Raw genomic sequence first — 17,376 nt, 5'->3', positions numbered from 1 at the left:
TGCGGGCTGGGCCAATGGCCTAGTTCAAGTCACAGTCCCATCACTTCCAAGCCAGCGTCTACATTTCATCTGAGATGGAGGTTGGCACGGGGCTGCAGACAAGTACAAGAAGTCACTCCAAGCACTGCCTAGCACATAGGAAGCATCACAAGAAGCACTAGTATGTTATTTCTCATCTCATCGTCATGTCTACTAATGGACTTCTTATGCAGTGGCAGGTAACAGATGACTCACTGTTTGCAACAGCCACAAACTGGAAACAACCCAAATGTCCATCAACAGTGAACAAATAAAAAGATGGAGGAACAATCACACAATGGAAAATTCTACAGCCATGAAAATGAATAAATTATCACCACATGTAACAGGAATAAATGCAAGATACAAATGAGTTCATTTATGGAGTTCAAATCTGACCAACACTCAATTGCCCAGGGACACTGACACAAGCAGAAACATGACAAGAGAAGTGCCATCAAAGGCAGGAGGTGGTCATCAGTTCTGGATGAAGAGGAAGCCTCTTAGGGAGGGGCACAGTGCCTGGTAGGGAGAAAGTGCTTTTCCTGACATCATGAAGGTTACCCAGGGGTTGGCTGTAGAGCCATTTGGTTAACTGGACATAAACATATATATTGGTACATACATATTTTGTATACTTTCTGTAGTATGTTATGTTTCATGATTTAAAAAAAAAAAAAAAGGTTATAGCCCTAGCTGGTTTGGCTCAGTGGATAGAGCATTGGCCCGCGGACTGAAGAGTCTTGGGTTTGATTCTGGTCAAGGGCACATATCCAGGTTGTGGGCTCAATCCAATCCCCAGTAGGGAGCATGCAGGAGGCAGCCGATCAAAGATGCTCTTTCATCATAGATGTTTATATCTCTCCCTCCCTTCCTCTCTGAAATCAATAAAAATATATTTTTTTAAAGTTATAGTCCTGGCTGGTTGCTCAATGGTTAGAGTGTCAGCCTGAGGTCCAAAGAGTCATGGGTTTGATTCCTGGTCAAGGGCATGTACAGTTGGGTGCATGTGGGAAGCAACCAGTTACTGTGTTTCTCACATCAATGTTTTTCTTGTGTGTCTCTCTTTGTCTCTCTCTCTCTCCCTTTTCCCTCCCTTCCACTCTCTCTAGAAATCAATGGAAAAAAATATCCTTGAGTGAGGATTAAATAATAATAATAATAATAAATAATAATAAAGGGAACACATTATGGCAAGCACAGTTCTCAGATGTCCCCAATACTTCTGGCCCCTGGAGCTCACACATCTATTCTCAGTTATTGAAACATTTCTCCCAGTGCTTCCATAAGGGTGTATTGCTGTTAAAATTAAGGTCCCAAAATCAGTAAACCTTAAAATTGGAGAGATTCACCTGGCGGGCCTCCTCTAAGCAGGTGAACTCTTAAGAGGGGTGGGGCTGGTCCTCAAGTCAGAGGTGCCAAGTGTGAGGGAATCCCCGAGGATTCCCGGGAGATGTAGGGGGACACCTAAGAGGGGCCTCAAGGACCTCCCTCTGTCAATAACCTGAATGAGCCTAGAAGAGGACCTTCCAAGAGCTCCCAGAAAAGGACCCGCCGACACCTCGACGTCAGCTTCTAAGCCCCTGAACTGAGGACCCAGCTGGCCTGTGCCTTGGTTCTGACCTACAGAAGTGTGAACTAACCAATGCAAGCCAGAACTCTGCACTGTATTATGTATGTATTATGAAGCAACAGAAATACTGAAACTATCCCAACTTGAGAAAAGGAGAAAAAGAAATGAAAAATATCTGACACAAGTATGCCAGAAGGCTCAGATCTGTCCAATCTGGGTATTAGGCACAGAGCTGTTCTGCTTATTATTTTCTTCCCAATTCTGATATTGGAAGATTTGGGATTTAAACACACACACACTTCAAAGAGGGCGGCACGGCAAGGGGAAGCGAGTGATGGACACACTCAGCCAGGTCAATGTCAACTATGACAACTCATGGTGACACATGACCTTGAATATGATGGGATGGAAGAGCCCTTCACTGTGGGGCCTTCCTCCAAGAACCCAGAATCCTGGTATAACTATGATAAAAACACCAGACAAACCCTAATTCAGGGACTTCCCACAAAATCCCTTTTCAAAACAGTCAAGGTCACCAAAAACAAGAAAAGACTGATCAACTGTCACAGCCCAGAGGGGCCTATGGAGATGTGACAACCAAATGTCACTTGGGACCCTGGACTGGGTCCTGGGACAGAGGAAGGACAGTAGGGAAACAGAGAAATCTGAATATAGTATGGATTGTAGTTAGCAGGACTGTATCAGTGTGAGTTCATTAAGTGAGACAAATGTACCAGGCTAATAAAAGATAACAAGGAAGCCGGGTGTTAGGCACATGGGAAATCTCTGTACTATCATTCTCAGCTTTTCCATAAATCTAACACAGTTCAAAAAAATAAAATCTTTAAAAAAGGAGAGAGTGCACTACCAAACAGTGACAAATAGACAAGCTTATTACAAATGACTAAGGAACAAGAAACAACTTCATAGTTTTTACGTTGGGAACTCCTGGCCCCAGTCCTCCCTGAGGCCTTCCACCCCTGAACAGAAAGCCTATTTCCTAATTCCATCGGCTGCAGTGACACCAGCTGTCCGGGCTCACAGTGCAGCAACAGCTGGTCAGAAACATCAAGCCCCTCCCCCTAGTCTTACTGGCTCTGGATGAGAGCACGCGGGGAGCTTTTCCTTAGCAAAGGCTGACCTTCCTCTGCCTAACTGGATGCTAAAGTCACTTTGCATTCCCTGAACAAACACCAACTGTGCCTGTCCCTGCCAGTGTGCAGCAACACAACACGTGAGGAACCAGCCAGTGGAGACAGATGGCACTGAAGGGTGGGAGCCCCTGGGTGAGCGCCCCTAAACGCACTGGGTTTCCCGGGGGCCCTGCTCTGCCTGAGAGGCACAGGCACGTGTTCTCACGTGACCCACCGCTAGGCTCAGCCAGGCTGTTAAGAATTTAGTTCGGGGAAGGTTAGTGAGAGAAACAAGTCATGCGAATGGAAGGATCTGTGATTAAAACTGCATGGTGCCATGCTGTACAAAATGCTCTGAAACTGCCCGTTGCCAAACCCACCATGGGGATGAGCAACACAATCCTAGTCTCATAGTTCGATAGCACTTGATTGCCCAGGGTGAGACTCGAAGGTTTCTCTAGCATCAGGAGTTAATTTTTCAAATGCCAAAACCAGCTTTTGGTTTTAAATTTACTACACAAATCCTGACAAGCAGAAAGCCAGGTCTGGGACATCAGGCAAGAGCGAGGCTAAGGGATGGCCAGGAGGGTTTCTGAGCCATGGTGACACAGCCATCCTTCCCCTGAGCACCTGCATGCATAGACACTCCTGGCCATGGTGTTAAACCACTCATGCTAGGGCTGTGCCACTGCTGTGACCCCAGCGCCAGAGTGCACCACTGCAATGCCCACCCAGCTGCATCCAGGAAAGTCACGCTCGTATCCCTGACACCTAGCATGAGTCTTGGAACGAGGTAGTAGGCAAGTGGGTTAGGCATAAATGGAATAAAGCACAACCAGCTCTGGTACTGTGGCCACGGTCATGGTCAAAAGAGGAGACGGGAAAGATGACCAAGAAGGCGCTCCTCCCCTCTCCATGATCCTCTGGATGAGCCCAGCAATCCACAGCTCCCGAATATGCTTACATTTGCTCTCAGGAGGAGGTTTCTGCACTAAAACACTCTTTGTTGCTGTATTTCTGTCACCTTAGCTCAGGACCGAGTTAACAAGGTACAAATCAAGCCAGCTGCTGACATCTTGGTAGGTCTTATCCATCTGACCTCCCCAGGCACCACAGCCTCACCAACTCTGTGCTCTGATACCAAGTGGGAGTTGGGCCGGCCCAGGGTGAGAGAGGGAGAAGGGGGGAATATCTATCTGCTCTATGAGGTGACAGGGTGTGGTGCTGGGAAGCTAAGTTATTGAAACCAATCTGGGAAGCTGTCAGGCTCCTACCAACCTTGGCACAGAGCCGTCCCTGCCACCATGGGGCCTTTCAGGACCTTGCCAGAGCAAGGTAGCTAGGAGCTACCCTTGTTGCTGGAGAAAGGGCTGGGCCTGAGTAAGGGAATGGGACCCCCTGGTGACTGCTGCCCTGAAGTCTCAGAAGCCATGAAGTTGCACATGGCCAACCAGGCCTCCTCTAGACACCAGTGCTCTCCACCAAGGGCCTTCGGGGGCTGCTGCGTGGCCAGCTTCCCGTGGCTCCAACACCCACCTCTTTCTGGGTCCCTGGCAACAAAGCTGAGGCCCTCCCAGGGCCTGGACCAGGCACTGCGGTCCTCCAGCGCCACCTACAGCCAGGCTGGGGAGTTGCTTTGGACAGCAAGGTAGAAAGGAGACAGGAGAAAGGAAGGGAGGAGGAGGCAGGAAGGGAAGGAGGGAGGGATTATTCAATGCTGCAGGAGGTGCAGCTGGAAAAAGGACTGATGCTGCCTCAGGTGGGCCTGCAGAGAGGTCCCCAGGGGCCAGGTCAAGGAGCAAGGAAGCAGCCCAGCAGTACCACCGTCCCCGAAAAGAATCTTGCTCTGCTGGGAAGCAAACCCATCAATGCCCAGGCTGCAGTCAGAGAACAGGTCACATGGGAGTCAGCCAGTGCATGCATACTTCCTCCTTGTGCCCCATGGCAGGGAGTACATGTCCTCCAATGCATAAATGCATACACATTCAGGCATGCACACACAGCACATGTACACACACCACCTCAATGCACACAGGACAGCTATACACACAAAGGTGCAGCGCACACATGCATGTGATGCACATGTACACACCTGCACATACATACATACATACCCACTCATACATACATACACACACACATACATACATACACACTCACACATGCACATGCACACACATACCTCCAGAGTACCAAGTGCAGGCAGAGATGGCTGTGCCTGCTGGGAATTTTTAACAGCAAAGGCTGCCCAATCCCTCTCCTATGAAATTCCCCTGAGCAAAATGCCAAAGAAAAACTCTAGCTGAATCAAAGGGAAAATTTCTCCAATCCGCTGAGAGCCTCAATCAGGCTTCTGAAAGGTCAGCGAAGAGGCAGAGCTCTCAGACACAACTTCATAGCTTCTGAGACTCCAGGGCAGCAGTCACCAGAGGGTCCCATTCCCTGACTCAGGCCCAGCCCTTTCCCCAGCAACAAGGGTAGCTCCTAGCTACCTTGCTCTGGCAAGGCCCCGAAAGGCCCCATGGTGGCAGGGAAGGCTCTGTGCCACCTAAACTCCCAGGCTCTCACCAGCATTCCCGCCACTAGTCCTGTACAGAAGGATCCATTCAGCGCACCTCAGGACCATCCAGAGCTAGTGAGGGCTCCATGCTCCTCATGGGAGTGCAATCAGACTCTCTCCTCTCTCCCGTCGCCTGCCCCCGCCCTCAGGGACACTGACAACAGAGACTTGGAAGACTGAATCCCAGATATATTAAAGTGGGAAGGATGGAGAGGCTGGGGAAGCCAGAGACAGAACTCATGGGATGCTGCAGAGTCTGAGGCCTGAAGGCCAAGATCACAGCCCTGAGGGCCAACCCCCAGAGCAGGAGAGCATCCTCCACTGGGACACACCTGCTTCCAGTCTCTGCTCTTCGCAGTGGTCCTTGGCTCCTGCAACTGAGCCCACCGCCTAAGCCAGCCTCACCCTCGAAGACTGTCATCTCCCAAGCCTGCCCTACCGAAGCCTTAGCCAGCCCTTGGGGGCATGCAGGCACTCAGGACGTACCCTGAAAGGTAGGCCCAAACCACAGCTGGGCCAGGGGGACTGACTACATCGGCAGTAACGTGTGCCAGGTGGCAGGCACTCTGCCCTCCTCTTCAGGGTACACAGCACACTCCAGATGGTCCCGAAGTGCCCAGGAAACAAGGGACCAGAGCCCAGCGCTCTCCAATTCCCCGAACTCTTTCCTGGGGACACTTGGAAGCAGCAGGGAGGACAGGAGGTGGAAGGTGCTGCATGTGGCAATACTGCTAGAAACACTATTTAGTGCTACATCGTAGAAACAGTGTGAAACAGCATGTGGTGGTTGTATCACACATGGAGCTGAGATTTCCAATGATGAGCGTGGTATCTGACCAGGCCTGAGACCCACAGGGGCGGAACCAGGTAGCAGAACCAGTTACCCTGGGACAAGCTGTGGGGGATATAATTTCTGGCTAAACCACCACCACCCATGGGCTTCATGAAATGTGTCTGGCCTAGGACAGCAGGTTCTATAGGGCACGACCGCTGGACACTGGGCTGCCCACCCCCCAGGCACTGTCCTGCAGGGCCAGCCCTGCCTCCTCCTGATGCCCACGCCCACCCACCCTCCTGGCCTCAATAATGGACAGGGCAGCAGAGCAGCAGGAAGGTCAAGCAGCGGCAAGAACGGTCCTCGTGCGAGTGTAAGTACCAGTCTATTTTAAATCCCCATCTCAAAAGGAATTCTGAAGCACTCAAATGCTTCAGATATTCTTAGCCTTGCTGCCTGAGAGCACCACGCACTGCCAGCCTTTCAAAGCAAATTCCATGCTTTTATCGACACCAGGCTGTTCACGTCAGTTTGACACACAAATCACACTACCAAAGTAGCAACACACCCAGATAGGCTTCATAAAACGCAATAAACCTGAAGACGTCGACACTTTAAAAAAAAGTGCTATGGAAATAATCTGAAATGGTTGCAATTAAGCTACTGTAGACGCAAGCAGAGCAGTGCATACATTAGGGAGACAGACGTGTTAGTACAATCTGCCAGACAATGTCTCCTCTCTGGGGAGGGGTGGGAGCAAGGCATCACCTTCCCAGGGGGTTGTCAAGTGGATCCCTGAGCCCCCAGCCCAGGGGCAAGAGGGCACCTCACCTCCCCCACCCCAGGCTGGTGTCCATGTTGGCCCCATGACAGAGCAAGATAAGGAGAATGACTCCCACAGGATGGTACTGGCTCCACAGTAACCCCTCAGGCACTGGGGCTCCGAGAGGCTGAGGGTTACTGTGGTCCAAGTACCCAGGTCTCCTGATAGCTACTGAGCCCCTCTCTATGCCAGGCCACTGCCAGGAGCTGGGTACAAAAGGAAGACCGAGGGCCCTGCCCTCACCAGGACCATGGTCTGGTGGGGAGACACCAGATGATGCCAACATCCCCACCCTGATCCTGAGGGGAGAGAGCTGGAAGGACGCCCAGCACGATGACCAGGCTGGGCTGACCAGGCATGGAGCAGAGAGCTGGGATCCTACATGGCCACACTTTGAGAAGTCCCTTCCCACTGGCCAGATTCGATCTGTGTGAGAGATCCCCAAGTGCAATCCCATGCCCCTTCTAGACCAGAAACCAAGACCAAGGTCAAAGTGCCTTCTAGAAGATTCTTTCTGTCAGAGATGCACTGCTGTGTCCAATGCCAACCCTGCTTATGGCTTCCCCATTGCACTCGGGAATTGGGTTGTGGAGAAGGGTGTAGGTAAGGTGATGGGTGGACACAAGGGCCATCCCAAGCAAACCAGGGGTACAGCATGTGACAGCAGGAGCTGTCCTCAGGGCTGTAGCCAGAGAGCACTTAGTGCTGGTGACAGGAGGCAAGCATGCAGAGCCAGGTGTCTGTCCTGCTACATCCCCCAGGGAGGGGGCAACTGTGCCCTCACATTCTCTGGGTCCCCTCCCATGGACAGCTCTCAAGGACTTCCTACTGCATTTTCTCACACTTCACCTCCCTCAAAGCCAGTCCCACCACTTTCCCACTACCATACATCCCAGCCACTTTTCTGTGCCCCCACCATCTCACTACCATCCAGCCTCCCTGCCAGGATCCCTGATGCCACTTCTGCGCCAACCTCCCTGAGACCAGCAGCTTTTCTCAGCAGCCTCACTGCTTGCTGCAGGGCCTCGTGACCCCAGAACACACTTTTGCCCCAGAGTCACGTCTACGAGAGCTCAACCTGCCCTTAGTCACCACATGCTGGGACTCAGCATTGGCCTGCTTCTTCCTCTCTCTCTCTCTCTCTCTCTCTCCCATTTCTCTCTCTCTCTCTCTCTCTCTCTCTCTCTCTCTCTCTCCCTCCCTCCCTCCCTCCCTCCCTCCCTCCCTCCCTCCCTCCCTCTCTCTCTCTCGGGAAAAGGTGGGTTTTCTTTCCTTAAGGTCCCTCTGCCGGCCAGATGCCCTTAAAATTGGGGCATCTTCGCAGAGCTGAGCAGATGAGAGGCAGTGTTCCTACCATCCATCCCCCTGCCCAGCAGAGTCCTTGCTCTCCTCCTACTGTGGCTCCCAAGGGGCCTGGGATGATCATTGCCCAGTGGGTTCTAAAAAGGTGGAGTCTAAAAAGAATAAAAAGAACCTAGGAAATTTCCACCTCAGTGCTGGAAGATAATGGTCCATGGGGAAGGGCAGGGGCGCCATCTAGTGGCCCTGAGGGGAGCTACACCCAACCGAACTGGGATGCAGAGAACAGTTGCTCTGATACATGGGCCAAGTCACTGGCCAACACCATGAAATATCACCCAGGCCATCCAGCAGGCCCGGCACACACACACACCCCACACTCACATAAGCATACATACACAAAAACACTTCAACTATAGAAACACACATAAACATACATATACACACTAACACTCCCATATACACACACACACACATAAGCACACATATACACACTCAGGAGTACTCTCACACTCACACACAAACATAGACGCAGCCTGTGGATCTGCACAGGAAGTCAGAAGGCTGCTTGTGGGCACTCAGCCTACACAGCTCACAGACAGCATGCTGAGTGCCGGGAGGTGGCAGGCAGAGCCCCCAGGGAAGGGCAGGTTCACTCACACCACAAGCTGCACTCCCAGGCCCTGCCCTCCTGTCTGCAGGTATGGATTTGGGGCAGAACGTGGACCCCTCTCCACCAGGTCTAGGCTGGGGCCTCTGTGGAGTTACAGCCTAGCCTTGCCATGGTGAGAGGAGGGGACAGGATGGCTGCATGGACACTGGGACATCCTGGACAGCATTGGGACAATGTCACTAGCCAGGAAACACTTCTGCCCAATTGCTCAGAATCATGCTCATGGGTATGAGATTTGGGTCTTATGAAAAGGGCATCACCAACTTGCCAATCTCTTCCAATTTTACCCCTAAAAGGTAAATACCGCCCAGCATGGAGGCTTTGATGACCAACGGCTAATGCAAAGCCACCGCACGCCACCAAAGGAGAGAAGTGGGCTGAGAACAAGCCCTGTAATGGTAACAGGACCCCCTACACACGCAGAGCAGCACAGTTCAAAGGCCAGAGGCCCAGGGCTGGCAGGATAATGGCACCAAAGACATCTCAGTCCTAGTCCGGGGACTGTGGACATGGCACCTCAGATGGCAAAAGATTAAAGACCCTGGAATGGGGATGACCCTGGATATCCCTGGGGGAAAGGGGAGGGAGGCAGGAGGGTCAAAGTCATAAGTAGAAGAGACTGCACTATTGGCTGTGAAGATAGAAGCATGGCTCCTATAGAAGCTGGAAAAGGCCGATTTTCCTATGGAGCCTCCAAAAGAAAAAGCCCAGCCCACACCTGTGAGATTCCTGACCTCCAGAACATGACAGAATAAATGTGTGTGTACTAAGGCTTGTGGTCATTTGTTACAATAGCCCTGGGACACTCATACATATGCTCCCATGTCTGTGTCCAGTGCTTTTCTATCTTTCTCTGCCTATCTGAGAGGAAACAGCTTCGTTCACATAAGAGGTGAGGAGAGCACGGTCATACAGCAAAAAGAAGAAGAGAGAGGCCTAGTTTCCCACCCAAAATCTCCTCCTGGCTCCTAAGTCCTCTGCTCACAACTCTTGTTCTGCCCCCCTCAGCAAAGTGCTCCAGGAGGACCAAGCAACTTAAAGGGGTTGAGGTGCCTATGGGCTCAGTCAAGGTAAGGGATGCTTTGGCCAGAGTCTGCTGCCTGTGTCCCCAGCCATGCTGTGTCTCCCTGCCCCCGTCCCTCACTGCCCCCAACTAGCGTGGCTGAGGTCTTGAGTGCCACAATCTGCTCCCGGGCCTCCCCTGACACTCCTCTGAGCTTCGCTGATTATTGTGACAACAGAGGCAGGGATGTGCAAAGCCTCAGCTCAGAAATCTCTGCTGGAAACAGCAGTGAACAAACAGAAGGCAGCTGCCTCCCAGCCTGCCAGCAGAAGCTGGATGTGATGTGAGTGTTAGCTCAGAGATTCCAGAACACAGAGCACACTGGACATATCCCCAGCCTGCAGAGCCCAGCACTCACAGAATGGCCTTTGGGACAGCTCACCCACCCCTGCTCAGCACCTGCAAACCAGTGGGGACCCCAGGCAGAAGGAGCCTACTGCTAATCTCACCCCTCACACCACAGGCCAAGAGGAAGGTGAGGGAGGCTCAGTGCTCAAGGCTACCCTGTCCCCAGGCCTGCGGGCCCAGGAGTGCTCCAGTACAATAGCCACGTGCCTGACTCCGCCTGGGGAGAAGCTGAGGGAGCCTAGACCAGCCACTGCTCAGTGGGAAGCTCTCTAGGCCCAAACCCCAAACTCCACAAACCAGGAAGCTCATTTCTGAGGGGCACATATACCTCATCCCCAATCTGGTGTAAACTGAGGCTGCCCTGAGCCAGTGGGGACAGAGCCAGCAGATCTTGAGCTACCAGAGCTCCTACCTGGCCCACCCTGCCTGACAGCCCTGCCTGCCTGACCCAGAGGAGCCCATCCACCTGCCCTCCCCCGCCCTTTGCCCTGCTGGCAGTGGAGACCCTCCACCCTGTGAAGCAAGTCAGGCCGCTGGCTGGACACTCACCATGACTTGGGCTCCCCAAAGTGCAGGTAGTTGATGCTGTACAGGTCCATGTCCTCTGTGTGCCAGGCGAAGGTGGTCTTCCACATGCCAAAGTACAGGTAGGGAGTGTTGACACCCTCGATGATGGTGCCGCACTCACGTTCCACCATGTCCAGGATAGTCCGAAGGTTCCCGATGTTCCACTGGGCCACATCCTGTGAGACAGCAGGCACACAGTCAGTGGGCCGGCCATCCTTGGGGCACCCTGGCCCCACCAGCCCCAGACATTAGTGGGAGGACAGGAAGTATCCTTCCCTCTGAGCTGCCTGCTGCTGTGTGAGCCCCCATGAGGGCCCAGAAGCCTTGTTGTCAGCTCCAAACCTGCCCACTTCAGAGCTTCACCCACCCCGTGTCCAAACGCATCCTGGCTGCTCATATCCTGCAGATGCTGACTGACTGCCCTGTGCCATGCAGTTGGGTAGAGCTTTCTCTAGACTCCACATTGAGTTATGTATTAATCTCAGCAGTAAAGACCTCAGTTTGGTCATGAGTAACTAGTGTACCTCAAAGTCAATGACACAGAAGGAGGAAGACAGCTGCCGGGTGGGGCTAGACCAGCGAAGGTGCCAGACAGCCCTTCTGGAACCTCCGCATGGAGGAGATGGAGATGGTTCTCAGAACCAAGCAAGCAAGGCTAGAATCCCCACCCAATCTATTCCTAATGCCACAAGCAAGCAATCTACGTCCTATCCATAAGAGCTCACAAAATATGCTTTAATCAACTTCCTTTCCCTAGAGAACCCTTCAAGCCTGTTGAGATGTGAGTGCACATCAGCCATCTTTCTGCCCCAGTCCACCTTGTACCACCTACTCTGGTCCACATTTCAGGCCCTTGATTTGGCAAGACCAGTGGCTGATCTTTGTAAGGTGAGTCCCGGCAGAAGCCCAGAACATGGGGTGTGGGGAGGAGACAGTGACCAGACTCCTCAGTATAAGAAAGAAAAACCCAAGGTCGCCTTGAACAGAAGCTTCCCTAGGTCAGGGCTCATCAAAAAGAGGTCACCTCTCTAAAGCCTTGTCCAATTCACCTCACTATTCAGCTCACACATCCACAAGGCGGCCACAGGCAGGGGACCGCGGATCTAGTCTAAGCCAGGCAATAACCCATTGTGTGGCCAGGGGAAGTTATTTCTCTGCTTGAGCCTAAGTTTCCACATCTGTAAAGGAGATTGTTGCACTAGATCAGGCACAGGAAACACGAGGCCCCAAAACCTCTTCAGGAAACTATGGCAGGCGTTGCTCACGATCTCAGCACTGGCCCCGCCAAGCCTCACTGGGCAGCAGGTCCTTCACGGGTCCATCACTACGACCAATTGCAGGCAGCACACAAGAGCAAACCCAGGTGTTCTCCCTGGACAAGGCTTTAATTTTTTTTTAACTTTTGAATTTCTATTTGAAAACAATGCAGTCTTTAAGAGAATGAGAAGACAAGCCCCAGACTAGGAGAAAATATTTGCAAAAGAAATCTTGAAACTCAATAATAAGAGAATAAACAATCCACTTTAAAAATGAGTCAAAGACCTGAACCTCACCAAGTAAGATACACTGATGACAAATAAGCACATGAAAAGATGCTCCACATCATGGCACCAGGGAAATGCAAATTAAAACCACAATGAGCTACCACTACATACCTATCAGAACGGCCAAAATTCGCAACACTGACACCACTAAATGCTGACGAGGATGTGGAGCAATAGGAACTCTCACTTATTGCTGGTAGAATGCAATATGGCACAATCACTCTGGGCAAAAAGAAATGCTGGCCAACAATTCATGTGGGGACTCATGCAGTAGTCCTGATTTTTCTGATACCTTTTAGGAGTCACAAGCCCCACCTGTTCTAACAGGTGAGCATCCAGGAGGGTCCCCACTCTTCCCAGGTGCTATTCCCACCTAACTCCAATCCCACCCAAGACAAAAACTCAAGTGAACTCAGTTCACCTATCATGGTGAACATGGGCTGAGTGAATGAAAGAGACTATCCTAGTAAGACATGACCTTCAGAGTGACAACATAGAGGGGCACAAATGGGGACCAAGAAGACCACCCGGGGCATGGAAAAGGCCATATTTTAGCCCAGGGTACCCCATACAGAACACCCCCAGGAGAGAGCACATCAGTAACTCTGAAATTAGCCTCAGGGTTGTCTGAGGTCCCATAAATATTAATAAACTATCCCCTAAAAACTAAGGGTCTCACTCAACCTCCCTCTGCTTAACACCAGCACCTCTCTGGGCCTCTAGTCACAGTCACCAGCATCTGGTCTAAGTCCTTGGACAGGCCAAGGTCAGGTCCCTCTCTGTTGCCTGGGTGTTCACAAAGCACCCCCAGCCCAGCAAAAGGACCAGAAATAAGTGAACCCATGGCAGCTTGGCCAGCTGAGAACCTGCGGCTGCCAGGATTCTGAGGGTGTAAGATCAGAGCCATCAGAACTCTATAACTCAGTAGAAAAGATTTTGCAAGTCAGAAAACCATAGGATCCCTTTTTCATTCATGCTAAGACTAGGCATGTAGTTGTAATGAGAGCCCAAACAAAAAGCCCGACTAAGCTTGTGTCATTTTAACTTCCATTTTCAATTCCATTTACATTTTCATTCCTTCAACTCCACCATGGAAACTGAGTTCCTCATTTTCCCAAGAACCTCTTGGTCTCCAGAACTTACATCATCGTACAAGGAGCCACTGATGTCGGCGCCATAAATGGGAGAGACGAAGGTGAGGTTCTTCCAGTACTTGCGTTCCAGGTCGTCAAAGTCCTGGTGCCGGGGAGTGCAGTATCTGTGAGCAAATAGCACACCGAAAAGGGGGTCTCAGAGCATGTGTCTGATCTCACAGCTGAACCAGGCCCAGGGCATCTGCCAGATACATCAAGGGATAGGCTCTGCCCTGTCCCCACCACAGGGCACAGCCCCAGAAAACACAAATGTGGTCCCATTGCTGCTGGGACAGCATCTATTCCAGGGGGTGTGTATAGGATGGGCAAGTGGCCCTACCTGGAATAATGCCCATTTATCCCATCTCATCAGCTAGTTGGGCCTGTGGTATATAAGTCACAATGCACATCACTGGAAGTTGGAGCAGGTGGATGGGCAGGGGCTCTGGCTGTTATCATCCCACTGCTCAGCACATACTAAGAGCACTGATTATGGGTTAGGCACTGTCCTGGACACCAGGGCCATTGCGTGAGTAGGCAGACTACACCCTACCTTCAAGGTACACTTATGTTGGAAAGCAAAGGTACTGCTGGAAATGCACAAACAATTTTAGAAAACCAGGAAACTGGGAATAACAAGAACAGAAAGGAGAAAACAGCGGTGGTATGCTCATGAGTGCAACGTGTATGCACTGGGAATGCCCACGAGTACACCCATGAGCACACAGAATGTACATGAGCGTTGCCCATGTGTGCACCATGTTGAAGGAAGCAGCATGCAGGAATGCATATTACAGAGCCCCTCTCTGAGGAGGCACCATCAGAACCGAGACATTATGGGAGGGTATAGGGGATGCACTCCAGGGACAGGGGATAGGTTGAACCCCAAGGGGCAGTCCTCAGTAGTGGGTGTTGAAGGTAGGGTGAGGTGGACAAGTGGCCATGGGTTGGTGAGGGTCTGGATTTCGCCCTCTTTGAATAGGGGGGTCTCTGAGCACGAGGTGTCGAGATCCACCCAGGGTACCCAGTGCAGATGACATGCACTTTGCAGGGGGCTACATGTGCCCTACAATCTCTGCACCCCCAAAGCTCCGGTTGGACTGGGCTTTGCAGACCAAGGGGATGGAGGCCTTTAAGATGTGGCTCCACCTCGGAGATAGGGTTTCAGGGTTCCACCCTACACCTGCCAGGGTCCCGGCTACATACTTCTCGCTGTTGGCCAGGCGGCGGTACTCCCCGACCGTCATAGCCTTCTTCTGGATGTTGTACTGTGTGAAGAGGCCTGACTGGCCCGTCACCACCTGCTGGATGGGGGCTGGGATGACCACGTCATCGATGTCATCATACGTCTGCCGTGGCTTCCACTCCTTCGGGGGGATGATCTGTGAAACCAAGGAGAAGTCAGCGGTGCCTCCAGACAGGCACTTCCACTCAGGACAGGGGGACGATCAGCACGGGCTTTTGACAGAAACCCACTGCCCACTCCTGGGAGACCAGCAGCCACTACCTGGGAAGCACACTTGGGACTGCCCCACAAGGGCACCAGGAACCATCTGTACCTTTATCAAGCACCCAAATAATCTGGTGCCAGAAACATGGGCACCACCAGCTGCATTTGAAGTCCTTTTAAAACCTTTATCACTGGAGGGCAGGGCCATTTCACCCTCTAGCTTTGGAAAAGAGCAAGGCTGTGCCAGACACATGTTCTAGGAATCCCCTTCATTAACACCTACTAGGGAGTAATTACGATGCTGGGGAGGGGAAACATGGGAAAACAAAGACTCATGAGGGACTTACATTCCATGGAAGAGGGCAGAAGATAAATACCTTTAAGATGTGGCTCCATCTCAGAGCCAGGTTTCATGGGGCCTTCCCACAGAGATAAGGAAACTGGGAAGATGACCAGTTGTAAGTACTAAGGATATAAAATAAAGAAGGGCTGGGTAACAAGCCCAGAAGCAGAAGAGATGGTGACAATTCTAAGTGGGAATTGTCAGAAGGTTGCCTTTGAGAAAAGGCACAGCTATTTCATGGGAGCAAATCCAATAGAGCACCAGGCCTGACTGAGCTGATGGCAGATCTCCTGCCCCGCCCTCCCTGCCTTTCTCACAAGGGGACGCTGAGGATCAGCACAAAGGCTTGAGTGTCAGGGCACTGTGCTGGGCTTGCTTGGGCTCAGAAATCCCCTCTTGGCCCCTTCACCTTCCTGGTCAGGGGCGACCTCTGGGCTGGACCAAGGGCCTCCTGAGCATTAGGCACCCTTCTGGGTCCCACAGAGCCAGACTAGTCTCTCCAGTCCCCGGTGGCTGTTTGCAAGCCTCAAGCCCCCTTTCAGAGTGCCCAGCAGACCATCTAACAGCTTTGGGAAAAGGAACTAATCTAACCTATTTTGTTGTTTTTTAAATATTTTATTGATTTCAGAGAGAAAGGGAGAAGGGGAGAGAGATAGAAACAATGATGAAAGAGAATCATTGATCCAATGCCTCCTGCAAGCCTCACAACGGGGATCAAGCCCAAAACCCAGGCATATGCTCTGACTGGGAATCGAATGGTGACCTCCTGATTCAGAGGTCAACACTCCACCACGGAGCCATGCTGGCGGGGCTAACCCAACCTGCTTTCAGAGCATCAGCCATGAACTCTAATGAGGCTGAACCCACACCCTGCTTGGCGCCAATGAGGGAAGAACACCACGCTGATGCCCAAGTTTGCCGACAGCTTCCAAAAGGGATGAAATTTACCACACCCCAGGACTCCACTATCCCATCTATGACGTGGGTGAAAGAAAATGTTTTGCTTGGCAACAAAAACACTTATTCTCCAGTTGCCAGTTAATAACAGAAAGGTGCTGCATCCCTTATCAGCACATACAAGTTTATTTATAAACAAATAAATAACAGAGGAAGTCGGTGGGTCCCTCCTAGGGCAACCCTGCCCCGAAGGGACACTGAGTGATGTCTAGGGACAACTGAGGTTGTCATGATTGTGGGTACTCCTGACATCGAGTAGGTGGAGGAAGGGTGCTGCTCAACACCCCTGCAGTGGCCAGGATGGCCCTCCACAGATACCCGACCTGGATAGCAGCAGTGCCAAGGCTGGGACCCTGATAAGTTAAATGAGGACAAGGACACAACCTTTCAGTGAAGGCTCTTTCTGGGACCTCTTCTCTCACTCTGTCAACTGTGGCCTGGACGCAACAGGCACCTAGAATACCCGCCTGTTTCTGGTGCGAGGCCATGTGACAACAGGGTACTGGCTGGGGTCAGCCTGCCAGCAGAAGGTTTTCTTAGATTTCTAGTGAGAAATCTGAAGGTTCGGGTGCTAAACTAAAACATTCAAGGCTGGAAAAACAAAAAAGAAATAGATAAAAGGCGCTATACCCCCAGGATCCAAGACATTCTTCTATGAGGAAGGATCCATGACCCTAAGCTGCTTTTTAATTATGTTACTGATGTTTCCTTTTGACAGAAAACCCAAACCTCTTTCAGGAAAGTGCCATGACTGCGCAGGCTCTGGACCCACTTCAGTTCTGTTAGAAGCCCATCCCTAATCCCAGCCTGGGGCAAAATGAACAAAGTCAGTCACTCCCGAATTTCCCACTTTCAAACAAGAGCCTGAGGCTATGCCATCCCTAACACACCAGAGTGAAGACGTCTGAAAACCAGGAGGGACCCGCATACACACACGTGCGATGCCTGGTTTGCATACGTGTGAACCACTCCTTCCTGGACACATTCTAAGCAGGTTTTGAAAAACTGCTTAAAAGGAGGGCCACTTCCAGTTGGTCAGGAACCCAAAGCTTCTGGAAAAATCCCTTAGTAATGTATTGTGGCCTAACACCCTCACACCTCTGCAAAATCAGATTTA

At 51.5% G+C, this 17,376-nt stretch overlaps 1 protein-coding gene across 8 annotated transcripts in view; it reads right to left on the bottom strand.

The window, feature by feature from the left end:
- Nucleotides 1–17,376, bottom strand: part of KDM4B (lysine demethylase 4B) — a 137,126-nt gene that overhangs the window by 71,980 nt on the left and 47,770 nt on the right. For all 8 annotated transcript variants that reach the window (XR_006743041.1, XM_045589112.1, XM_045589114.1 and 5 more), the window contains exons 4-6: nt 14,716–14,891; nt 13,520–13,634; nt 10,815–11,008 (exon numbers count right to left, since the gene is read on the bottom strand). Coding sequence is in view for 7 of the 8 variants with exons in the window: in XM_045589112.1 (XP_045445068.1) it covers nt 10,815–11,008; nt 13,520–13,634; nt 14,716–14,891 (485 nt within the window). In the remaining variant the exon portion in view is untranslated. The remainder of the gene's footprint in view (nt 1–10,814; nt 11,009–13,519; nt 13,635–14,715; nt 14,892–17,376) is intronic.

This window comes from Pipistrellus kuhlii, unplaced genomic scaffold (genome assembly GCF_014108245.1).
Source record: "Pipistrellus kuhlii isolate mPipKuh1 unplaced genomic scaffold, mPipKuh1.p scaffold_m20_p_30, whole genome shotgun sequence".
Classification (NCBI taxonomy): Eukaryota; Metazoa; Chordata; class Mammalia; order Chiroptera; family Vespertilionidae; genus Pipistrellus; species Pipistrellus kuhlii.
The sequence above is the reverse complement of the archived record's forward strand: the minus strand, read 5'-3'. Positions and strand labels throughout refer to the sequence as shown.